At 40.0% G+C, this 21,694-nt stretch overlaps 1 protein-coding gene across 3 annotated transcripts in view; it reads left to right on the forward strand.

The window, feature by feature from the left end:
* The window catches only part of LOC134353042 (cationic amino acid transporter 3-like), a 35,085-nt gene that overhangs the window by 5,012 nt on the left and 8,379 nt on the right, over positions 1 to 21,694 (forward strand). Inside the window, exons 1-7 of one of the 3 annotated variants that reach the window (XM_063060869.1) lie at positions 994 to 1,098; positions 14,549 to 14,931; positions 16,492 to 16,650; positions 17,246 to 17,411; positions 19,006 to 19,130; positions 20,442 to 20,664; positions 21,388 to 21,527. In XM_063060869.1, the coding sequence (XP_062916939.1) occupies positions 14,562 to 14,931; positions 16,492 to 16,650; positions 17,246 to 17,411; positions 19,006 to 19,130; positions 20,442 to 20,664; positions 21,388 to 21,527 (1,183 nt within the window). In that variant the 5' untranslated portion in view covers positions 994 to 1,098; positions 14,549 to 14,561. Of the gene's footprint in view, positions 1 to 993; positions 1,099 to 7,930; positions 8,011 to 14,548; positions 14,932 to 16,491; positions 16,651 to 17,245; positions 17,412 to 19,005; positions 19,131 to 20,441; positions 20,665 to 21,387; positions 21,528 to 21,694 lie in introns of those variants that run through there. The other 2 variants (XM_063060870.1, XM_063060868.1) reach the window with 2 other exon arrangements.

Below are 21,694 nucleotides of genomic sequence, written 5' to 3' on the forward strand. Positions count from 1 at the left end.
GAGATTGGCCTGTGTTTACTAGAGTTCAGCGGAATGAGAGATGATCTCATTGAGTCAGGCACGGTTCTGAGAGGGGTTCCTCAATTGAGAGAATCTGGAACCAAAACTGTAAGTGCTTGGCCACTTAGAACAGAGATGTTCACCCGGAAGGCTGCAAGTCTTTGGACTCCTCTGCCTTAGAGGAGTGCGGATGCTCAGAAGTTGAACATGGTCAGAGCTGAGGGTAAATTAATCAGGAAGTATCAGAATGAGATCATGGCTCATTGAATGTTGGAGAAGGCAGTGTGACTTCAGAATCAGAATCAGGTTTATTATCACCGGCATGTGACATGAAGTTTGTTAACTTAGCAGCAGCAGTTCAATGCAATACATAATCTAGCAGAGAGAGAGAGAGAAAAAAATAATAATAAATAAAATAAAACAGTAATAAATAAACAAGTAAATCAATTACATATATTGAACAGATTATTAAAAAAATGTGCAAAAACAGAAGTACTGTATATTAAAAAAAGTGAGGTAGTGTCCAAAGCTTCAGAGTCCATTCAGGAATCGGATGGCAGAGGGGAAAAAGCTGTTCCTGAACCGCTGAGTGTGTGTCTTCAGGCTTCTGTACCTCCTACCTGATGGTAACAGTGAGAAAAGGGCATGCCCTGGGTGCAGGAGGTCCTTAATAATGGATGCTGCCTTTCTGAGATACCGCTCCCTAAAAATGTCCTGGGTACTTTGTAGGCTAGTGCCCAACATGGAGCTGACTAGATTTACAACCTTCTGCAGCTTCTTTTGGTCCTGTGCAGTAGCCTCTCCATACCTGACAGTGATGAAGCCTGGAAGAATGCTTTCCACAGGTATGCTCATGAAAGGGTAAAGACAATGTAACTCTTTTTGGATGGAGGCTACTTTTTGGATTTAAAAGTTATATCTAAACAAAAATTACGAAGTGTTTTGGTCCATTAGAAATTGACATGGTCTCAGAATTATATTTTCTTCTGGTCTTCTCTCGCAGTTCTTTACTGAAGGCAAAAGAGATGGAATCTGGAATAACAGACAGGACACTGAAAGAACTCAGTGGATCAAGCAGCATCTATGGAGACAAATTATGCAAGTTGATGTTTGAGATTAAATGCAGTTTGAGATTAAATGCATATAAATAAGTAACAATAGAACATTAAATTAACAAGATAGGAGTCCTTAAATGAGTGTAGTATTCCCTTTTGTTCAAGACCTTGATGGCTGAGTGGTAGTAACTGTTTTTGAACCTGGTGGTGCAAGTCCTGAGACACCTGTACCTCACGAACACGGCCTGAGTGGTGAGGATCTTTGATGGATGCTGCTTTTCTACTGCAACGTTTCGTGTAGATGTGCTCAATGGCTGGTAGGGTTTTACCTATGATGTACTGGGCTGAATCCACTACCTTTTGTAGGATTTTCTGCTCAAAGGCATTGGTGCTCCCATATCAGGCTGTAACGTAACCAGTAAACACACTTTCCATCACACACCTGTAGAAGTTTGCCAAGGTTTTTGATGACATGCTGAATCTTCACAGACTCCTGAGGAAGTAGAGGCGCTGTCATGCTTTCTTTGCAATTGTATTTATATGATGCGTGCAAGACAGGTCTTCTGACACATTCACATTCAGATGAACACATTCCCTGTGTTCTCCACATACTTACTGGTCCATCTGGTTTTCTTCTCCATTTGTTCATCTTTCTCATCTCCTCATCCCACCTGGTGCATTTACCCATCATCTCTTCCCCATCTCACTTGCAAGTGTCTATCCCACCCCACTGCCTTCATATTGCTATTGTTACGTACCCCGTAACTGGGTTGCCAAACCAGCAGAAATGGATCACTCAGTTGGAGTCTGGAGTACTAGAACTAAGAAAGTTTTATTAAAGAAACAAGCAACACATTTAATCGAAAGGATAATAAATGCAACAGTTCAGCGATGATAAACGCACATGTGCACAGAATTAAGATAACAGCATCAATCAAGCTCTATCGTTGTCTAGGGGTAAATGACCAATTTCAAAATGACTCAAAGTTCAGTCCAGTTTAGTAGTTCAGTTCGCAGTAATCGTTGCCATGGCGGTGGACAATGTGGGGGAAGAGAGAGATAGAATAGGAACAACTCATCATTCAGAACGGCTTCACTCACAGACCAGCGAGATGGCTCACAAACAGCTTTTTGGGCGGGTCCTTGGTGATGTCACCTGAGGTCACCGACTGTGACCCCTCCTCCAGATGCGGTCGATCCTCTGCAGTGAACCCGGCACCCAGGCAAGGGCGGACACACACCGGGTTCCCGCTGATCGTACCTTTCCACCCTTGTCGTTGTCTGGGACTTCTCACCCACTCGTGAGAAGCGCACCGCTTCCAGGGTCTCGTTACCTCGGGTGGCGTGTGTGTCTGTCTTAGCGAACCTGTCCCTTTTTATCCTCCTGCTGGGGTATCGCCTGTCCATCACTTCAAACAGTTCAGGGCTCAAAGGGGGGAGCCGCTCCAGACAGCTCTTCCTCCCACATCCCTTCATTACACATCTCCAGACGCTGCTCCATTGTTCCTTATCTCTCCTTCCCCTGAGGGCAGGTGGCAGACCAACTGCTGATGCCACTGATGCTAGCCCAGGCCAGCAAACATCTTAATTTTATGTGTATTCTCGTAACACTATATACTAACAAACATATCTGTTCCCTCTCAGTCCAGATGCAGGGTCTCAACCCTTATATATTTCATCTTCGCTGATGTCGCTTGACTCACTGAGTTCTTCCAGCGAGCTGTTTGATCTCCTTTCTTGAAGGCAGTGGCTCATGCTGAAGATTAGTCTCTGGTACTTCAGCTAATTGGCTGTTCCGCGAGAGAGCACTCAGTTGCTGTCAATCACACAGTCTACATGTTACTGCTTTCTATTAAGATATTAGCTGCACCCAGATAATAAAGTATTCTTCATGTTCTGGCAGAGAGCTGCTGTGGTTTAGGAGCTTATGAATACTTCTAAAAGTAAAAAGATCACTTAGATCTTATTCAGAGTCACGAACCGAAAATGGGCAACACAGCTGGCATTCAAGTTAATTTTGGTATTGTCTCTCACTGGATTTGAATATTAGTCACACTGTTTCCTGTGTAACTATCCAGGGCTGGAGTTTAATCAGCATGGTGACCTTGTATTATGTTTCAAATCAAATTTATCTTGACAATTTACATCACAAAAACATTACATCTGAGGTTTGACTTTATTTACCCTGCCAAACCATAGCCACATCAGTCATGCATTATGTTGAAATTAATTTACCGTCCCTCTGCAGACATTCTTGGCTCAAAAACTGGAACATTCCTGTTTAAGTAAAATTAGATTTGCCAGTGGCACTCACAGTTGAGTTGGCTGAAGATTCCTAGAACTGAAACGCAGATGCAGAACTGCTCCTTGTCTGGAACATCTCAGCACTGTCTGGACTTGTATGATGGCCGTACAGCAGGAAAATTAACAAACCGGAAATCCGGAAATCTACATTGCAATCCAAAATACGAGAAAATCTGCAGATGCTGCAAGTCCAAAGCAACACACGCAAATTGCTGGAGGAAGTCAGCAGGTCAGACAGCATCCTTGGAAAAGTCCACATTTCAGGCTGAGACCCTTCATCAGAATCCTGACCCTGAGTTCCTCCAGCATTTTGTGTGTGTTGCCTTGCAATCCAGAAGCTGGCATGCAAATCCCACTTTGGCAGTTGTGATTTTAATTAATAATGTAGAAAAGTATGCATTAGTAATAATGACCACAAAACTACTAGATTGTTGTAAAATCTACCAGATGATTGATTTAGAATTGTTAATAATCTTCCAGGAATGAAAACTGTCCTTCCTGTCTTGGATATTGCATGGCTCCAAATACATTTGTGTGCTTTGACTCTAAAATGCCTTGAAAAGCTCCAAGTAATTGCTCAGCTGGGTGGGAATGAGCAATAGGTTTTCAATGCATGCTTTGCCAGTGAGATCCTTATTCTGAAAATTACTAAATGAAAAACAGATTACAAAAGCTACCACATTTTGAACATCACACACACATCTCAGTTTAGGGTCATTTATTGTCCGTGTGATGAAGTGGGCCATTGAAATGTAGCATTTTGTCAAGTTTGTTCTCCCACTGATTGTTGTTTTTGTTGTCACTGAATTTTTTATTGTCTGTCTCTTGTAGAGATTCAAATTAGGATAATCAAAAAACTCAAACATATATTTCTATTTTAGTAGTAGAGTCAAAATAAACTATTTGAGATGGTCAGTTTGTTCAAATAAGACATAACCTGTATATGGATTAGTTGCTGAAAAGGTGCTAGCTGTACTGCTTTCAATACTGGGATCTCTGACAGTCATATATATTTATTTGTGGTCGGAAATGATTCAGAAGGTTTAATTATAAACACAAGAGATTCTACAGATGCTGGAAATCCAGAGTAACATGCAGAATGGTAGGGGAACCCCACAGGTCTGGCAGCATCTATGGAGAGGAATAAATAGTCAACGTATTTGTCCTGGCCCAAAACGTCGACTTTTTTCCCCCTGCATAGATGCTGACTGACCTGCCAAGTTCCTCCAGCATTTTATGTGTTACTACAGAAGGATAAATTGTTCTGGGTAGTGTAAACTGCAGCAATGGTCTTAGATCCTGTTGCATAATTAGGAAGAATTTTAAATATCTTTACAATAATACTGTGTCATTTTGTAAACAAAAGTCAGCTGGATCAATCCACCCATTCTTAACCCAGCTGCAGCATATATGCCCAAGTGCAACTCATGTTTCTGAAGGAAAGCAAATGACATTTCCAGACTGCAGGGAGTAGTGTGGCTATTGATAAAACCATTCTCTTGATGTCAGAACTTCTGCACAAACCAGTTATTCATAAGTATATAAGTGCTTGTAATGCAACATTATGGGGAGATTTTGAGCTGAAATGACACCGAGTAGGACAGCGGTTAGCAGGGCTATCAGAGGAAGAAAGAGGATCAGAGGAACGGTATTCTGGGAGCAATTTCTCCACCTGAACCTCGGTGGGAAACAGTGAGAGAGCCTCACCTCAGTGAAGAAACCTACTGAAATCTGCTGTTCCTGTTTCCACTACAACTGTAACACTATAGAGTAGTAGAAGTACTGCATAATTGCATCATGGCTATCAAGGTTGAAAGTCAATAATCTCCATTTTCAGCTCCTTCAACAATCTTTCCTTCCCTCACAAAACAGCATTAAGGATGTTTGCCAATGATGTAAAATATTCATTCCTATTTACTAGTCTAATAACTCTTAAAAGCTCAACACTGTCCTGATCCTGTCAGTTTAAATTGTGCCCGCCACCACCTTCACTCAAACCTTTATTTCCTCCAGCACCAGTGGTTGCAGTGTGCACCACCTACAAATACTCAGCATTTGTTCACCTATGCACCTTTCTAACCCTTGACCTCTACCACCAAGAAGGATGTGGATTTCAGGTTTATTGGAATAGTTGCATACTCCTCCATGCTTCCTCTCTCCTTCCCAAGTCTCATGTCATCCTGACTTAGAAATGTTTCACCATTCCTTGATAATGGCTGGAACTTCTAACCCAACAGCATCATGAGATTACCTTCACCAGCAGGACTTGATTTGTTCAAGAAGGCAACAGGCTGCCTCTTTCTCAATTAACGGTGGGAATAAAAGCTTTGCCAACAATGCCTAGATCTGAAAAAAAAATTATCTTAGAATGCACTGTGATACCCTTGTGACTGCAGAGCTGTTGGTTGGAAGTTGGCACTGTAAGTAGCTTTTGCACATTCTCTCAGTTCAGCCTTAATCCCTCCAACTGAATGAAGCTAGTCAAACGCTCACAAACTGAGTAAGCACTACAAATGTAGTTACCGGCCGATAACCTGTTGACCAGTGATACACAAATTTAATTTCTAAGAAGTAGTAGGAAGATTAAGCTGTAAAAGTTGCCACTATTGGCACACCTAGAATTATAAATGGACCTTGGTGCTCAAAGTCTGGCAAACTGACCCAAACCCAAAGGAACTTACGGTTTGGAGCTGGCTCAGATTTAAAACAATTTTCTGTCCATCTGATATGGTCAGTTGGATTAAGTAGGTTTGGATCAGGTTTCAATATTGCACCCAAGATCACCTTTACTCAGAGGTTGTGACATCCCAGCATCAGCAGATCTGGAAATAAGTACCAAATTGATTCTTCATTCTGTTGATATGAGAGTCTCTAATCTGGTGCTTTTTACTAGTAATTAATGAGTAATGAAAAAGAAATCCACATAGTTCACTTACTGGTGAGACCCTGTTTTTAATATTGTCAGATAGTGGATTGCATTGTCTTTTGTGAGAATGCAAAGTAATGTACCTTCCTTTTGTTTTGATTTAGAATAATAGAAAATTAGATAATCGAAAGAAGCAATTTGACTCAGTGAGACCACACTAGCCAAAGAAGAGCCCATTTAACCGGCATTTGGTGGCGCTGGGCCTGTATCCACTGGAGTTTAGAGGAAACCTACCGAATACTGAAAGGCATGGAGAGGATGTGGAGAGGAGTAGTTGGAGAGTCTAGGATTAGCAGGCATATCCTTGGAATAAAAAATATGTCCCTTTACAACAGGGATGAGGAGGAAATTCTTTAGCCAGGGTGGTGAAACTGAAATTAATTGATACAAGTCATTGTGTATATTTAAAGCAGAGGTAGATAGGCTCTTAATTAGTCAGGGTGTCGATAGTTATGGGAAGATGATAGGAGAATGGAATGAGAGAGAAAAATAAATCATCCATGATCGAATGGCAGAGGAGACTTGGGCCAAAATGACCTAATTCTGCTCCTATGTCTTATGGTCAAGTCCCACACGCCCACTTTCAATGAGTGCCCTTGCAACTTACAGTCGGTCAAGTGTTCACCTGAGTTTTTAAATGGGATGAATGTTCAATAACTAGTGGAATATCCTTAAATAAGGAACGAAACGTGCCAGAAATAAACGACGATTTCTCTAATTTTTTTCATCAGTTAAGTGAAGTACACAAACTAATAATGGGTTTCTTTGGTTAGAGAATGGGGATGTAGTGGCATGCTAGACAGGGGATCTTGCTCACCGTGAAGAGATAGGATAAATATTAAAGGAAAGAATATAGTGCTCTCTCTAGTGTTCCTCAAGTAGCTAGACATTATTCTGGATACCTGCTTTCTGTGGTATCTAATGACCCCCCCCCCTACAAATGGTGGTTTATATGTGAATAGAAAATCAAAGCAGGATTAGAAATTAGCTATGGTTTGGGGTTGTAGAAGACCTGTGGCATTGTATCCCCAGTAGTCATTTCAGCTTGAGTCAACATGCAAACCTGGTGTTATGTTGGGGAGGGGTGATTTTGCTTTCCTAAAAAAGTTGTTCATATCATAATCTTCTGTAATGAAAGGCCACATCATATGCACACACATCAAGGAGCATGATTTGAAAGAAAAATTGTGCTTATTTATCCTTTTCACAAATTCTATAGCAGCAAGTTCTATTCCCTGGCTCTAATATTTAGGTCATGATTTATGAGGGCGACTTTCCGTCGACCTAATGGCTGCAGTGCAAGGATTACCAGTGTTCACACTGCAATGTTTATTTTTAATTCAGGGAATAAAATCAAATGCTTATATGTAAAACAGTTACAAGTATCATCTCCATTTTTTTAGATGAGTGTTCATCCAAAATTCTTTGAATGTCTTTTTTGATCAGAAGGTACTTATGATAAATCAGTACACTCTATGCAATTAAATCTTAAGGAAGTACAAATCAAGGAAGAACAAAAATACTAGCTAAGCAAGCTTTACTGTAATTGAAAAACCCATATTGCACAAGCTTGTCTTTAATGGACTTCCTCATTGCAGAGAATTAAAACTTCATTCATCATTATTGTTGAGTATCAGTCGGTTAGGAGAAGGATTTTGGTGCGCAGTTTGATCCGTGACTATTGAAGTACAGAATTCTTTTCAGTACCTGATTTTGCCATTTCTGGTAAGTGACAGCTATAATATTGTACCTGGTGAAAAGGTAAAGAGGAAATTTTTGGGGGGAAATTCCATATATGTTTAGACAGAGACAGGGCGTTTGTGATGGAGTGATAAATGGTTTTTAATGTGCGCAGGTTATTAATTTAGGCCTGGATATTCCTATGTGAAGTATACAATAGACAATAGGTGCAGAAGTAGACCATTTGGCCCTTCGAGCCTGCACCGCCATTCTGAGATCATGGCTGATCATCTACTATCATCTATCAATACCCGGTTCCTATACAATTATAACAATGTTTAAATGCTGTTCTGCAGCCTGTACTCCTGAGCTGAATGTCTATGGGACCATAATTCAGCTTGGTTATAATGGGTCCTATATCTTAAATGGCCCATTAGCAAATAAAAACTTTGGTTAATGTGGCAGAGGCCCACATAGATCTGATATAGCCACTGGTTTCACTGGAGAAATAGAGATATTTCAGACAAGGAGCTAAAAAGCTGACTTTTTATTGTGTTTGTGAGCCTTATTCAGAGTTTGTGATTGTTCAGGGGACTCAAGAATAATTTTGACACCAGCATGTGCTTCAGATCACACTGAAAGTTTCATCAAAACTGAAAAATACTTCTGATGGAAGGTCATTGGGCTGAAACATTAAACCTATTACGCTTGTTGCAGAAGCTTGTGTCCAGCATTTTCTGTTCTTCTTTTAGATCTCCACTCTTGTGATTTTTGATTCCTGGACTTTATGATCTTAACACAGAGGACAGGTTAGCGAAAGCATTCATAAAAGCAGGTATATGCAAAGACAAAGCTCTGGATTCTAGCATTTCCGTCCTTCAACTCAAAACTGTATTCTTGCAAGGCTTTTAGTTTTTACCTCTAATAACAACTCACATGGCTTGCTGTCAGATGGATGTAGTTTGATTTGGTTCCCTTCAAGCGCTGTTGGATGCTTTACAAAATTAAAAGATATGTATGTATACAAGCTGACATTATTAAATTAAATTTACAAGACTGTAGTTGAATGTGCATTCATTTTGCATGGGTTTCTCTAACTCATTGCTCAGCAATCATTTTCTGTAAGAAATAGTTACCGCATTAAGCAACGATATGTATCTGTGGGGCAGAAGGGGAGTTACAATTTTGTTGCAGAAACACAGATTCTTGGCTAAACTTCTCTGATGTTATTTTAGTGTGGAAAAAAGTGAATCGTGCTTGAATGGTTTGTTGCGATACTGGGGAAAGCTACAGCTTGCTCAGGCTATTGGGCAAGACTCAAAGCCTCAACCAAATCAAGAGAGAGATGTGTCAGAGAGCTTCTGTATGCAGATAACTCAGCCCTGGTTGCTACTGATGTTAATGTGATTCCAGAAATTGTAGACCGCTTCTTGTTTGCTGCCAGTCTTTTTGGCCTAAGAATCAATGTCTGCAAAACCCAACTTCTGTACCAGCCTCCTCTGTGTAGTCCCAGTGAGACCCAACCACCAGTCGTATCAGTCAATGGGGTAGTGTTGAAATGTTCTGACTCTTTCACATACTTAGGAAGTGCTGTGACCAACGCCAACTCATCAGATCTGGAAGTTGAGAGGAGAATTCAATCAGCTACAAAAGTCTTTGGTGCTTTGCAGAGGCGACTTTGGTCTCGCTACGACATTAAAATGGCAACCAAGGTCAAAGTGTCAAGTGGCAAGAGAGGGTACCAGATGTGGAGATGCTCAAACGTGCTGGGACAGTCAGCGTAGAATCGCTCATTACAGCTTCTCAGCTGTGTCGGACTGGTCATGTCACAAGAATGAGCGATGATCGTTTACCCAAAGGTGTTTTCTATGGCGAGCTATATGAAGGAAAGAGGAAGCACGGTGGTCAGATGCTGTGCTACAAAAATGTGCTCAAGCGCCATATGAAGAACACTGACATGAACGTCAACACCTGGGAGAAAGACGCTTTGGACAGAAGAAGTTGGCACTGCATTGTCAAGAAGTCAATCCTAGCTATCGAGGAGAAAAGGCAGAATAAATACGAAGCTGGTCATGAACGCAGACATTCAATGCTAGACCAGTCAAATCACAAGTGCAACCGATGTGGGAGACAGTGCCGATCCAATGCTGGTCTTGTGGCCCATAAACGTGCCTGCAGAGACTAAACTCTCAGCACAGTCAACATCGAAATCGATGGACAGCCGAAGAAGAAGAAGAAGATGATTTGGAATTGATGAAGGAGAGATAATACACTTACAAGTGAGGCAGCCATTTCCTGTGTGGGTGTTAATAGTGCACTAGAGGGTTGTGGCACCAAGATGGAGACTGTCAATCGTAAATAAATAGTCAAGGTAGTTCATGTATGCTGCTTTGTTTAGAGCCGTGGTTCCCAAAGTAGGTTATGTCACCCCTTCTCGTAATAGTTGTTGAGAAGCAATGTGACACTTCTCTTTGTGGCATATGATGAGAAATCTGGACTGAAGGAATAGTGTTATTTCTGGGCCCACTCTGTGCATTATTGCCATTCACTGCTGTAGTACAATGTTGGCTAGTACGATTCCTAAACTCTAATCACACAGTGACGCATTCCTATGAGTTAGGGTATGACATCCATAGGGTAAAGGTCAGAATCTGCCCTTTCGAATGGTCTTGACCTTATTTTTCTAACCCATGGCCCAACCAAGATCTTGCTGCCCCACTTGTATGTACCTTCAGACAAAGAGTCAGGTTTGCCTGAGCTAAGATGATGTCATAACTTTCCCCTTTATTGATCGCAGTGCTTGAGGTTGGACTTAAACAATAAGTGCTTGATTGTGGTCATTAATCCATGACAAAAATGGCAGAGCAGACTAAAGGAACAAGAAGTGTAGACAGTATAGTGTGGAGTACCTGAAATCTGGATTTATACCAGCCCCAAGCAACCAGTAGCAGCCAATGTGTCTGTTGTGTGAAAAAGTTATTTCAAATGAGACAATGAAACCGTCCAGGCTCCTTGAACATTTGAAGAGAATACACTCTGGTAAAGCAAACAGGAATTTAGCTTAATTCCAGCTACTTCTTGAAAACTTACGGAAATGGAATACACTTCAAAACATGTTTTCCAGCACTTCATGACAAAACAGTGATGGGTTGAGTGCTTCATACAACATTTCATTGCTCATTGCTGAATCTGGAAAGCTCCATACAATTGGATAAGAACTGATTCTGCTAGCAGTTAGGGAGGTTCTAAGTACAGTCTTGCATAAGTCTAGTCAGGATTAGTTCAGAGAGGAGCATTATTCATTATTTCTTTTTTCAAGTTTTTTTTAGCTCCTGCTCCAAAAGTGAGGCAATACAAATTACAGTAAAAACACTTCCTTTATAAAAGTTGTTTCCTGCAGTAACTATTTGGAAACTTGCTTGCCCAATTGGCAGTTAAAGGTTTCTGTTTTCATTTTTCTAACTTCCTCATAGACCTTACACCGACCCAAGGTGTTAGTTCTTTGGTGAATTCTGCCAAACAAAATAGAAACTTTTTGATGCAGAAATGTTCAGAAAAAATATTTCCTGCTTATTTTTCAGAAATTTCTATATAGGCTGATATGTTTTCTCTTTTAAAATTATTGTTACTGTGGAACAGCATATCCTTTTAAGAAGAGAAATGCATTTTCCAGGATTGGCCAATATTGGAAACCATGCTGTTGAAAACAAATGCTGATTCACAATGACCGTAGGATTTATCTTTCCTTAATTCCGACAGTGAAGGGTCTGTCACAGAATGCCATTGATTGCAGCTCTGGGTTCCAGCCCTGTCAAGCTGCCTCATCAAACAGGTAGCAATTGTCTACCTGTTGAAGATTGTGTAATTGCAGGCCAAAAATATTTGACTAACAATATCTTTGTAATGATATCCAAAATGGATTTTTCCACACTCGGGCTAACATTGACAAGTCTGTTGGAATGAAACATAAACAACTGCCTTTTATCCCATTTACAATCTAGCATCCTCCCATCCTTATTGATTTGTATTAAGCCAGTGTAAGTAAAAGAGAACCTAAAATAGATTGTCTGGCACACCGTGATTTGTCACAATAATGGGGTTAAATGGCTGTGGAGCGACCAGTCATGCTTTGTTGTCATGCATTCAGAAACACTGTTTTCTTTGTGGAGGACTGATGGTAAAACAGCTTCAGTGTAATCGGATCAACGTAAAAGTAGTGCACTGATAAAGATTAAGAAAGTTTTGAAATATTTCTCAATCATGTGTCCTCGTGGATTGCAAACAGCTTTCCTCATAGAGAGGTGGACTTAGTCACTCAGTACTCACTTCCTTATACTGGAAATATAAACTGAAGCATCTAACTTCACAATTATTTGGAACATCAAGGTAAGGTCAAGACAGCGGTGGAATCCGTGGACTCATTCTGTATGAGCTGCTAAAAACAGTGGTTTGAATACTGCAAGAAAACTGTGCAACATTTGACAAGAAAGTTGGTCAGGATGTGCTCTACAAATTTATTGTGAATTTAAATCTTTTGGAGAGTTACAGGGTGGTTAGCAGGATCAAATTAACAGTGACACAAGAGATTCTCCAGATACTGGAAATCCAGAGCAACACACACAAATTGCTAGAGCATCTCAGCAGGTCAGACAGCACCTACAGAAGTGGATGAAGAGTTGACGTTTGGTGCCGAGACTTCATCGTGAGTGGCTTAACAACTAACAGTGGAAGCTTCACTGATGCCCTAAATATTGTGAGGAAACCAAAATGCTCAATGCTCGTTTTTAGATGTGACTCAGGATTTTACTAACCCAACTAGAAGAGGATCTCCTAAATCAGTATTTGTAGACAAGTCAGATACTCTTGGCGTATATTGGAGAGTCAGTCACCTCAAAACATGGGTAATAATATCAAATTGAAAGAAATTGTTGAGAAATTTGAAAACTCATTAAGCAAATAGTCTTACTTTGCTTCGTATGTGTAACCTCTGTATTTCTTGGAGTAGCAGTAAAACAATGTGTGAGAAACTGCTTATGTATAAAGATTGTACCATAAAATATGTTACTGAAAGTGCATCATATAGACAGTCTTGAATGGTATAATTGCTGAAACTCGTTTTCGGGGAAGGAATTTTGGGTGTTTGGTGTTGGGAGGACTCTATACAAACATTGCATGTTTCTAGTCACTACTCAAAAGTTCAGAAAGAGGAAGATTTATTTTTATAATTGTTATTGTTACTTGGGTTAGTTTGACTTGGAAACACTATACTCCTGCATTCATGACCTTCATATTTAGAAAGAAAGATGACATAATGGCTTGGATGTAAATCTGAAACCCGGATTGGTTTTATTGGAAAGGTGCCCGTGAAGACTGTTCATGTAGAAGTTCCTTGGGCTTATTAATTGTACAGCTGGAAACCTGTCTACCTTTGGCAGACAGGGAAAAGGGTAAAATCAAATTCGTTTGTTATTTAGGAATTTTCATTTTGAAAATAAATTAACCATGGTTGCTGGTAGCATTAAAATATGTGGTTACTTACTCTAGTATTTACTAGATGTTAACGATTAAACAGAATCCTCCCAATTCCAACCGTTGCCTGGTAACGTAGACATGTTTGTCCTTAGTATTTGTAGTTATAACACTGCATATCTTGTGTTAACAGTAAACATTATCAATATTAAAATAGCATGAATTTTAATTTATCTGAACTTTTTAGAACAGGCCAGCCCTGAACAATGGAATTTAGAAGAAGTGGACACTGTCAGACAAGAAAGATCCTATTTGCCGTATTAAACCGTAGTGTTTCTTGTCTCTCCTTGCTTCCTCCTATCACCTCTTCCAACTTCAGACTTTGTAAACATCTAAATTCTAGTTGCTCACTCTTTCAACTTTGGCCATTGGTGGCACTACTCATTCTGAATATAGACTCCTCAATGCAAAAAAAAAGTTCAATCATCTGATGTTTTTACGAGGGGTGATTGATAAGTTCGTGGCCTAAGGTAGAAGGAGTTAATTTTAGAAAACCTAGCACATTTATTTTTCAACACAGTCCCCTCCTACATGTACACACTTAGCCCAGCGGTCGTGGTGCATACGGATCCTTCTTTGTAGAAGTGGTCCACAGCAGGGGTGATTGATAAGTTCATGGCCTAAGGTAGAAAGAGATGAGTTATACCGCTCTTGTTACATGCACGTGCAGTTCAACTCTTTGAGTGAAAATGCAGAAAGTTTGAAGTTAATAACTCGTCTCCTACTGTAGGTCACAAACTTATCAATCAGCCCTTGTATATCAACTCCTTCCTAGGTACATTGTTCTCAATCCATCTGTAACACTTTTGCACTGCCCGTCTTTATCTGTCATGTCTTATTTTAGAATTCTTGACTTTACCCTCGTGTTTTGGGTGTTCAGCACAAAAAGAACCTCGATAAATGTCAATTGCCACCTTTTGATTAAAGTCATCTATTAATTTTCCTAATCCTGCTTAGTCCATGAACAGAATCTTTCTGAAGTGTTTTGAGAAATTTTATGTGCTGTGGAAACTGCAGAAGTATTAAATATAACAGACTTTTTTTTAAAATACAGCACACCCATCAAAATGGCAAACAAGATCTTGGAAAATTTTGGAAAGAAGTTGATTCGTAGAAGAAATGTTGATTGCAGCACAGACGAAACTCGTTTTGTCAGGTGCCTGACGACGTTGGACCTCGTTGCTCTGGGGGTTGGCAGTACTCTCGGGGCAGGTGTGTACATTTTAGCAGGTGAAGTAGCCAGGGACAAAGCAGGTCCTGCTATTGTCCTTTGCTTCTTGATCTCTGCTCTTGCCTCTGTACTTGCTGGCCTCTGCTATGCTGAATTTGGAGCTCGAGTCCCCAAGACTGGATCTGCATACCTCTACAGCTACGTCACTGTGGGTGAAATATGGGCATTTATAACGGGATGGAATTTAATCCTATCATATGTACTAGGTAAGTTTAAGTTTATTTTTGACTTCCTCTTCAAACCAAAATAGGGCGTAAAGCTGAGATTTAGTGTTTAGCTCATGCTTTATTTTGCGCCCCCATCTCCTATAATCTGTGAAAGATAAAAGTTCTGATGGGGATTTTCCTGCCATCCATTGTAAATTGAACTGAGGTGGTATAAATAACTATAAAATGTTACTGGTAATCAGGGAACTCGCACGGAGAATGAAGATGCATTCTTTCCAAAAAAGACCTAAAACAGATTTGTCTGCCCTCCTGGATGAATCAAGATGCCTGTGTAAAAGCAGAAAGTTCTCCCAAGTTTCTTGCCAGCAGGGTTCAGTTAACAAGCTCCACAAAATTAGATTAGATTATATAATGGTCTTTGTGGACTTTGCAGTATGCACATTTGTTGCATTGTTTGCCTTTGATATGATGGCAATTACATGTAAAATGTGTGTAATTGGTTGTGAACTGTTTGAGATATCCAGGAAAATTGAAGTGGGTTTTCTATAATGAAATCATGGGAGAGCTGGATGATGTAGTGGAGTGGATGCTTAGTGTGTACATTACAAGGGGTAATAATGAGCTTACACTAAACACTAAGTTGCTTTCTTTGGTGCACTGTTTATAGTAATACTCAAACAGGGTTCATTTTACTGTCAAAGTATGCAACTCTGATAATTGTCCTCTCCAGATAGCCACAAAATACACATGAAAAAGTAATTAAACAAAACTCATTGACCCCCTGAATCCCCCACCCAGCTCCCAGCATTAAAAAAACAATGACAATAAAAATCCCTGACTCCCTCCTCTGCAGGAAAAAAACCCTGACCCCTCCCCGCAGAAAAAATAAGCAACAATAACAATCCCTGACCCCTTCTCCCACACAAGAAAAACAGTAATAATAACAATCTCCGACCCCCCCCCCACAGAAAAAAACAGCAACGAAACAATCCCCGGACCTCCTTCAATGAGGAGGAAGGTAAGCTGATGGAAGATGGTAATATCCATACTCTTAGAAAATAGATCTAGAGAGGTCTTACTGTTTTTTTTTCCTGATTTGGTGGGATTTACTTCCTAAGGTACAGGGAAAGTGTTTAGTAAGTCTCAAGAATTATGATACTCAAAGTTAGAAGAGGAAAAGTGTGTAGCTGGTTTAGATTTAAATATTTCATATAGAGCTAATTGACCAGACAAGCAGTTGAAGTGAGTGTTGAAATATGCTACAGTAAACTGGGTGGTTAGTTTTCTTTAATAACAAAATGATTGAAGAGACAGAATTTTTGACTCTGGGTCTTGGGAATGGCATGTCACATTATAACCTGAATACAATATTTTCATACACTTTCAGTTTGGTACAATTAATGACATTGTGTGCATTGGAGATGAACTTTGTGTCATTCACACAGAGGAAGATCACTGCTGTAGAATGGAACACTTTTCATTTCCGCCACCCACTGCTTTAGTGTGGTATTACTAAGAAAAGCAAAGGGAAAAAAAACAAAGAGTTTTCGAATCTGTGCTGACTGGAATCTGCACTGACGTTGCCTCTTGTCTTCTCAGGTACAGCAAGTGTTGCTCGAGCATGGAGTTACACTTTTGACAACCTCATTGACAATAAAATTTCATTTTTCTTTGGAAAATACCTGAAAATGAACTATCCTGGCGTGCTTGCTAATTATCCAGATATATTTGCCGTCATCTTAATTTTGCTTCTCACAGGTAAGACACCAGTCAAAATAAGTAGAAGTGCAGTAGTCAGTGAATGCTCTTGTGAGTTGAATGGGTGGAAGCAATAAACGTTTGGGCACTGCAGAGGTCTGTACCCAAACCAAACAAACTGTGAAATTTGCTTGAATCTTGAATGATGCAAGATTCGTCTCAGTATTAAAGTAGGACTAGAGTTACGTCATAGATGTTTAAAATTTATTTTCTCTAACCACCCGTGTTTTGCATGTCTTTAGTGACCTAAACTGCAGTCTTCAGGGCGGGACTGGAGCCAACTCAAAGAAAGGCTTCATAATTTGGAATTCAATTTGCATTTTTTGGAATCAAAAGGTATTAGAGTCTCCCCTTCTAGCCCTGCCCAACCAAACCGCACTGCAGAAAACAAACACTAATATGGACCAGCCCTTTCTTTGTGTTGTTCTTCTCTCGTATGAGCTCCCTAATCATATCTCTCGGTTTGTGTACAGAGTGAATTTCTTAACTATTTCAAAAATAACAAAATTCTTTAATTTTAAAATAATCATGTTGGTAAATGTTATTCAGTGAATGGAAAACTGAAACGCCTGTTTTGTGCTTTCATTTTTAAAAGGTCTTTTGGCATTTGGGGTGAGCGAGTCAGCAATAGTGAACAAAGTATTTACTGTCATAAACTTAGCTGTTCTGGGCTTTGTTATCATCTCTGGATTTGTGAAAGGAGACATCAAGAACTGGCAGTTAACCGAGGCTGACTACAATGAAACCTGCCTCAAAAACAGGTGTGTGCGTAGGATACTTCTCTGTCGACACTCTTTTGTCACATGCCGGTAATAATAAACCTGATTCTGATTTTGGTTTTCACTCCCCCTTTTCCTTCTCTACAAAGTGTTGATTTACTTTGGGAGAGTCATAAAGGCATAGGGGTTCCCACAAACAACAGTCAATTGATACTTTAATCCTGTCCTTAATATGTTGATTGTAAATGTGTTAAAACCCAATGTAAACCTAATATTAGTGCTTTTGAGGAGTATCATGTTTCTCGGGATCCATTCAGATATATTCTCTCCAGCGGGACTCACAAGCTAGCCCTCAGGAATTCCCCCCTCTTCATTATTCGGGTACATTCCCAATATCAGATACGCATTAGAGGTGCGTGGTAGCCAAGCAAATGAAAAACATACTTCTATACTTTAGTAAGGTTTAACAGTATTGTTGCTATAGCTACGTATGAAAGTTTTCTGCAACTGAGTTTCAATTTTCTAAATGTGGTAATGATGAAAATACTTGTATTAAAATATAATGGTATAAGGTTGCTTTCAGTCACTAGGCCCTGTGTGCAATATACGTGCATTGTGTTTCAGAATCAGGTTTACTGTCACAGACATTAGTCATGAAATTTGTTGTTTTGTGGCAGGAATACAGTGCAGGTATAACAAATAACTAAGTTACAATAAAACCAACTAACTAAATTAATATTGCGAAGGAAGGATTACCAGGTAGTACTCATGGATTGGGCTGTTTAGAAATCTTATGGCAGAGGCGAAGAAGCTGTTCCCAAAATATTGTATGTGGGTCTACAGGCTCCTGTATGTCCTCCCAGACAGTAGTAATAAGAAGAGAGTATACCCTGGATAGTAGGATCCTTAATATTGAATGTCACCTTCTTGAGTCTCCACTTTTTGAAGATGTCCTCATTGGTGGGGAGGCTTGAGAACGTTCCTAAAATCAGTGAAATTTATTTGGATGCCTTTTAACATTTTCCACTTGGTTCCTGTCTGACTCTGGGAGAAATGGTAATGAGGAGAGATGTTGCACAGACTTTTGGTCCATTACAAAGAGAAGTAAGTTGACAGGTCAGAACTGGAGATTATATTCCTGATTTTCCATGAATGCAAGCAGTGCTACGAAGGCAATAATTGGATTCATCCTGCTGACCACAGCTGATTTTAATTAAAAATCATGTTAATACAATGAATGCAACCCCCTTTAATAATATTAATAACCAGCTCCCCACCTGAGAGGTGACAAGTCATCCCTTACTAGCTCTTCTTTCAGTTAGTCCTGATGAAGGGTCTTGGCCCGAAACGTCGACTGTACCTCTTCCTATTGATGCTGCTTGGCCTGCTGCGTTCACCAGCAACTTTGATGTGTGTGGTTAGTCATCCACTATCTCTATTAGAAACAAAAATGGGATTGAGTTTTAACCGTTTTATTATCTTCCCACCCAATTCAAGCTAACCTCTTTCTGGTGGTTCAAATATATTTATGTGAAGGAAAGATACTTACGGACTTCTGTATTTGTTTAATTATCCAGTTTGTTTCAAAGGTTTCTGGACATTATTAATAGAAATATTTTGTTTGTCTGTTTCTCAGTACCTATTGTGAAGCAGCAAACTTTGGCTCTGGAGGATTTGCCCCTTTTGGACTTTTTGGAATTTTCTCAGGAGCTGCAACGTGCTTCTATGCCTTTGTAGGATTTGACTGTATTGCAGCTACAGGTACAGACCAAAGTTTATGCAAATAACATTCAAATTTCAGAAGGTGATAATGATGAAAGTTTTCAATGCCTGTTTCGCAGGAGCTTTAATTGTCTTTTATATAGCCAAAGTAATGCCCATGCATTCCATGTATCTAGCCCAAAGCATTTCTGGTGCCACCTTGATAAGGAATTTCAATTCTGAAAATAAGTGCCCAAGTGTGCAGAGAGGCTTGGTTGGCAATAATATGTATTATTGAACATGTATCAGCACAATTTACCTTCCTCACAAATGTGCAACTGTACTCAGATTTCAAGCTCCTACATGGAACTGTGTGACTACCTTTGTTTCTGTTTTGCTAGCCAACACCATAGAAAATAGTGGATTGGCTTGTTCTACAGTAGAAGTGGAAATGTTGCTGCATTATGATTAGGTCTATCAGTATTGGACTTCCTAAAACACCGAGAATTTCCATTTCCCCTGCCCCAGCATGCTCTATATGCATGCCCCTCTCAGTGCCAGTTTCTCAGTAGGCGATGTTGACAGATCGTTCTTCATCTGCTTCCAGTGTCTGTAGAGGTTGAATATACTGAGCATTTAAAATAACACAAGGAGAGGATAGAGAGGAAAGTTGGCAATGCATATTTACCCCATATGCACCTTCAGAAATGAGCGGTGAGATGGAAGTGAAAAGCAATAGGACTGAATAAGGACTTTTAGATCAACCCCAAAGCAAGTCGACAACCTTAGCAAATTCCTTCCTCACCGTTTCCCCACTGTGACTAGATCATGTTGAGCCCCTCCCCACCTTCATTTCTGCTGCATCTAGTTGTGTACCACCTTCTGCAAGACAGATCGCAATGTGTGAGTGAGCATTACTGGGGTGAGCTGACAGCTGATTTTACCAGGTTATAGTAAAGTCAGCTGTCAGTTCAATTTTGGAAGGTTAGGAAGAGCAAGAGGAGCATTAGTCATTGAGGATGAAATTACTCCTATAATGAGATAATACAAGAGATAAGTAAACGATAAAGACTTTTCATATAGAATTAAATAGAATAGGAATTAAGATCTGTAGGGAATGAACATGATCTCGGGAGTATCAACTGTAAAGTGCTAGAATATATCAATACCAGACCTAGGAAAGCATGTGACGGCTTTTGTAGCAAGATTTTAACTTCCATATAGATTGGATCAAGCAGATAAGCTTCTGTCTGAAAGATGGTAAGATTGGCCCAGCTCTGTATTTTCATCACGTCTTGATTTTGTGCCAGATTTTCAACGCTTTATGGTTCTGCCACTTTACATCTCTCCCTTGTTTATTGTTGTTTCCAGGCGAAGAAGCAAAAAATCCTCAGAAGTCAATTCCTATTGGGATTGTTGTTTCCCTGTTGATCTGCTTTGTGGCATACTTTGGAGTGTCCGCTGCTCTCACGCTCATGATGCCATACTACATCCTGGACGATGAAAGCCCGTTGCCAAAGGCCTTCCAGTATGTTGGCTGGGACCATGCACGATACCTTGTGGCAGTTGGCTCTCTCTGTGCCCTCTCCACCAGGTAACAGAACTTTTATTCAGGGTAACTACTCGGATCCACTAGGCTTTAGATAATGTCTCCGATATAGTTCAGTGAGTCTAATCAGCCACAGATCAGGAATAAAATAAAAAGAACTGCAGAGCTGGGAAAGTAAAAAAAAAAGTCAGAAGAACTGATCAGAGTTCTGATAGGTCATTAGTCTGAGCTGTTAATTTCTCTTTCCACAAGTGCTGGCTAATCTGATGAGTACATCCAGCAATTTTAGGTCTGATTAAGTGTTCGGACCCTAGAATGTGCTAGTTAGGGCGTCTAGAGTGTTACATTAGGCGCAACAATGCCTTTGGTCTATGAAGGAATCTCTGGGAGTTTCTTCTCCTCAGTCCTAACCAGGGGTTTGCACACTGTTTCGCCTCTTGCCACTGCTCATTGTTAGAAAAGTGCCCTATCATTACTGCTAATGATATAAATGAGATGAGCATTCCAGTTGCGCAGCTTGTCAGCAGTCACTGTCAGGAATAATGACCACCAGGCCTGTCATTGGAAGTTGGTTTTATATAGTGAAATAAAGATTTGCATTTTCAAGAGGTGGCATGGGAGAAAGAGAATGACTTAAATAATAATTAATCTCTAAATAATGCCAGTAGCTCTGATTGCAAAACTTCTTAAGGCATGTAGCGCAAATTATAAGAGAGGTGAAGTAAGTTAAGCAGTTCTTGATCTCATTTCCACTGTCTTCTTCTCTAGTCTGTTAGGCTCCATGTTCCCTATGCCACGTGTCATATATGCTATGGCTGAGGATGGATTGCTCTTCCGCTTCCTAGGGAATATGAACAAAAAAACCAAGACACCGGTACATGCAACCATTGTTTCTGGCATTGTGGCTGGTGAGTAATGGAGTTGGAAGTAATCATTTTCCAGTGAAATACTGCTCTCCTGGGAGTTTTGTCAATTAATTCCTTGTTCAGTGAATAAAGATACAAATATGTATAATAGTCAAGTGAAGAAAGCTTGTGTTATGCTTTCAGGGTATTTCCACTCAATGGCCTGCTTA

The sequence above is a fragment of the Mobula hypostoma genome, chromosome 10 (assembly GCF_963921235.1).
Source record: "Mobula hypostoma chromosome 10, sMobHyp1.1, whole genome shotgun sequence".
Taxonomy (NCBI): Eukaryota; Metazoa; Chordata; class Chondrichthyes; order Myliobatiformes; family Myliobatidae; genus Mobula; species Mobula hypostoma.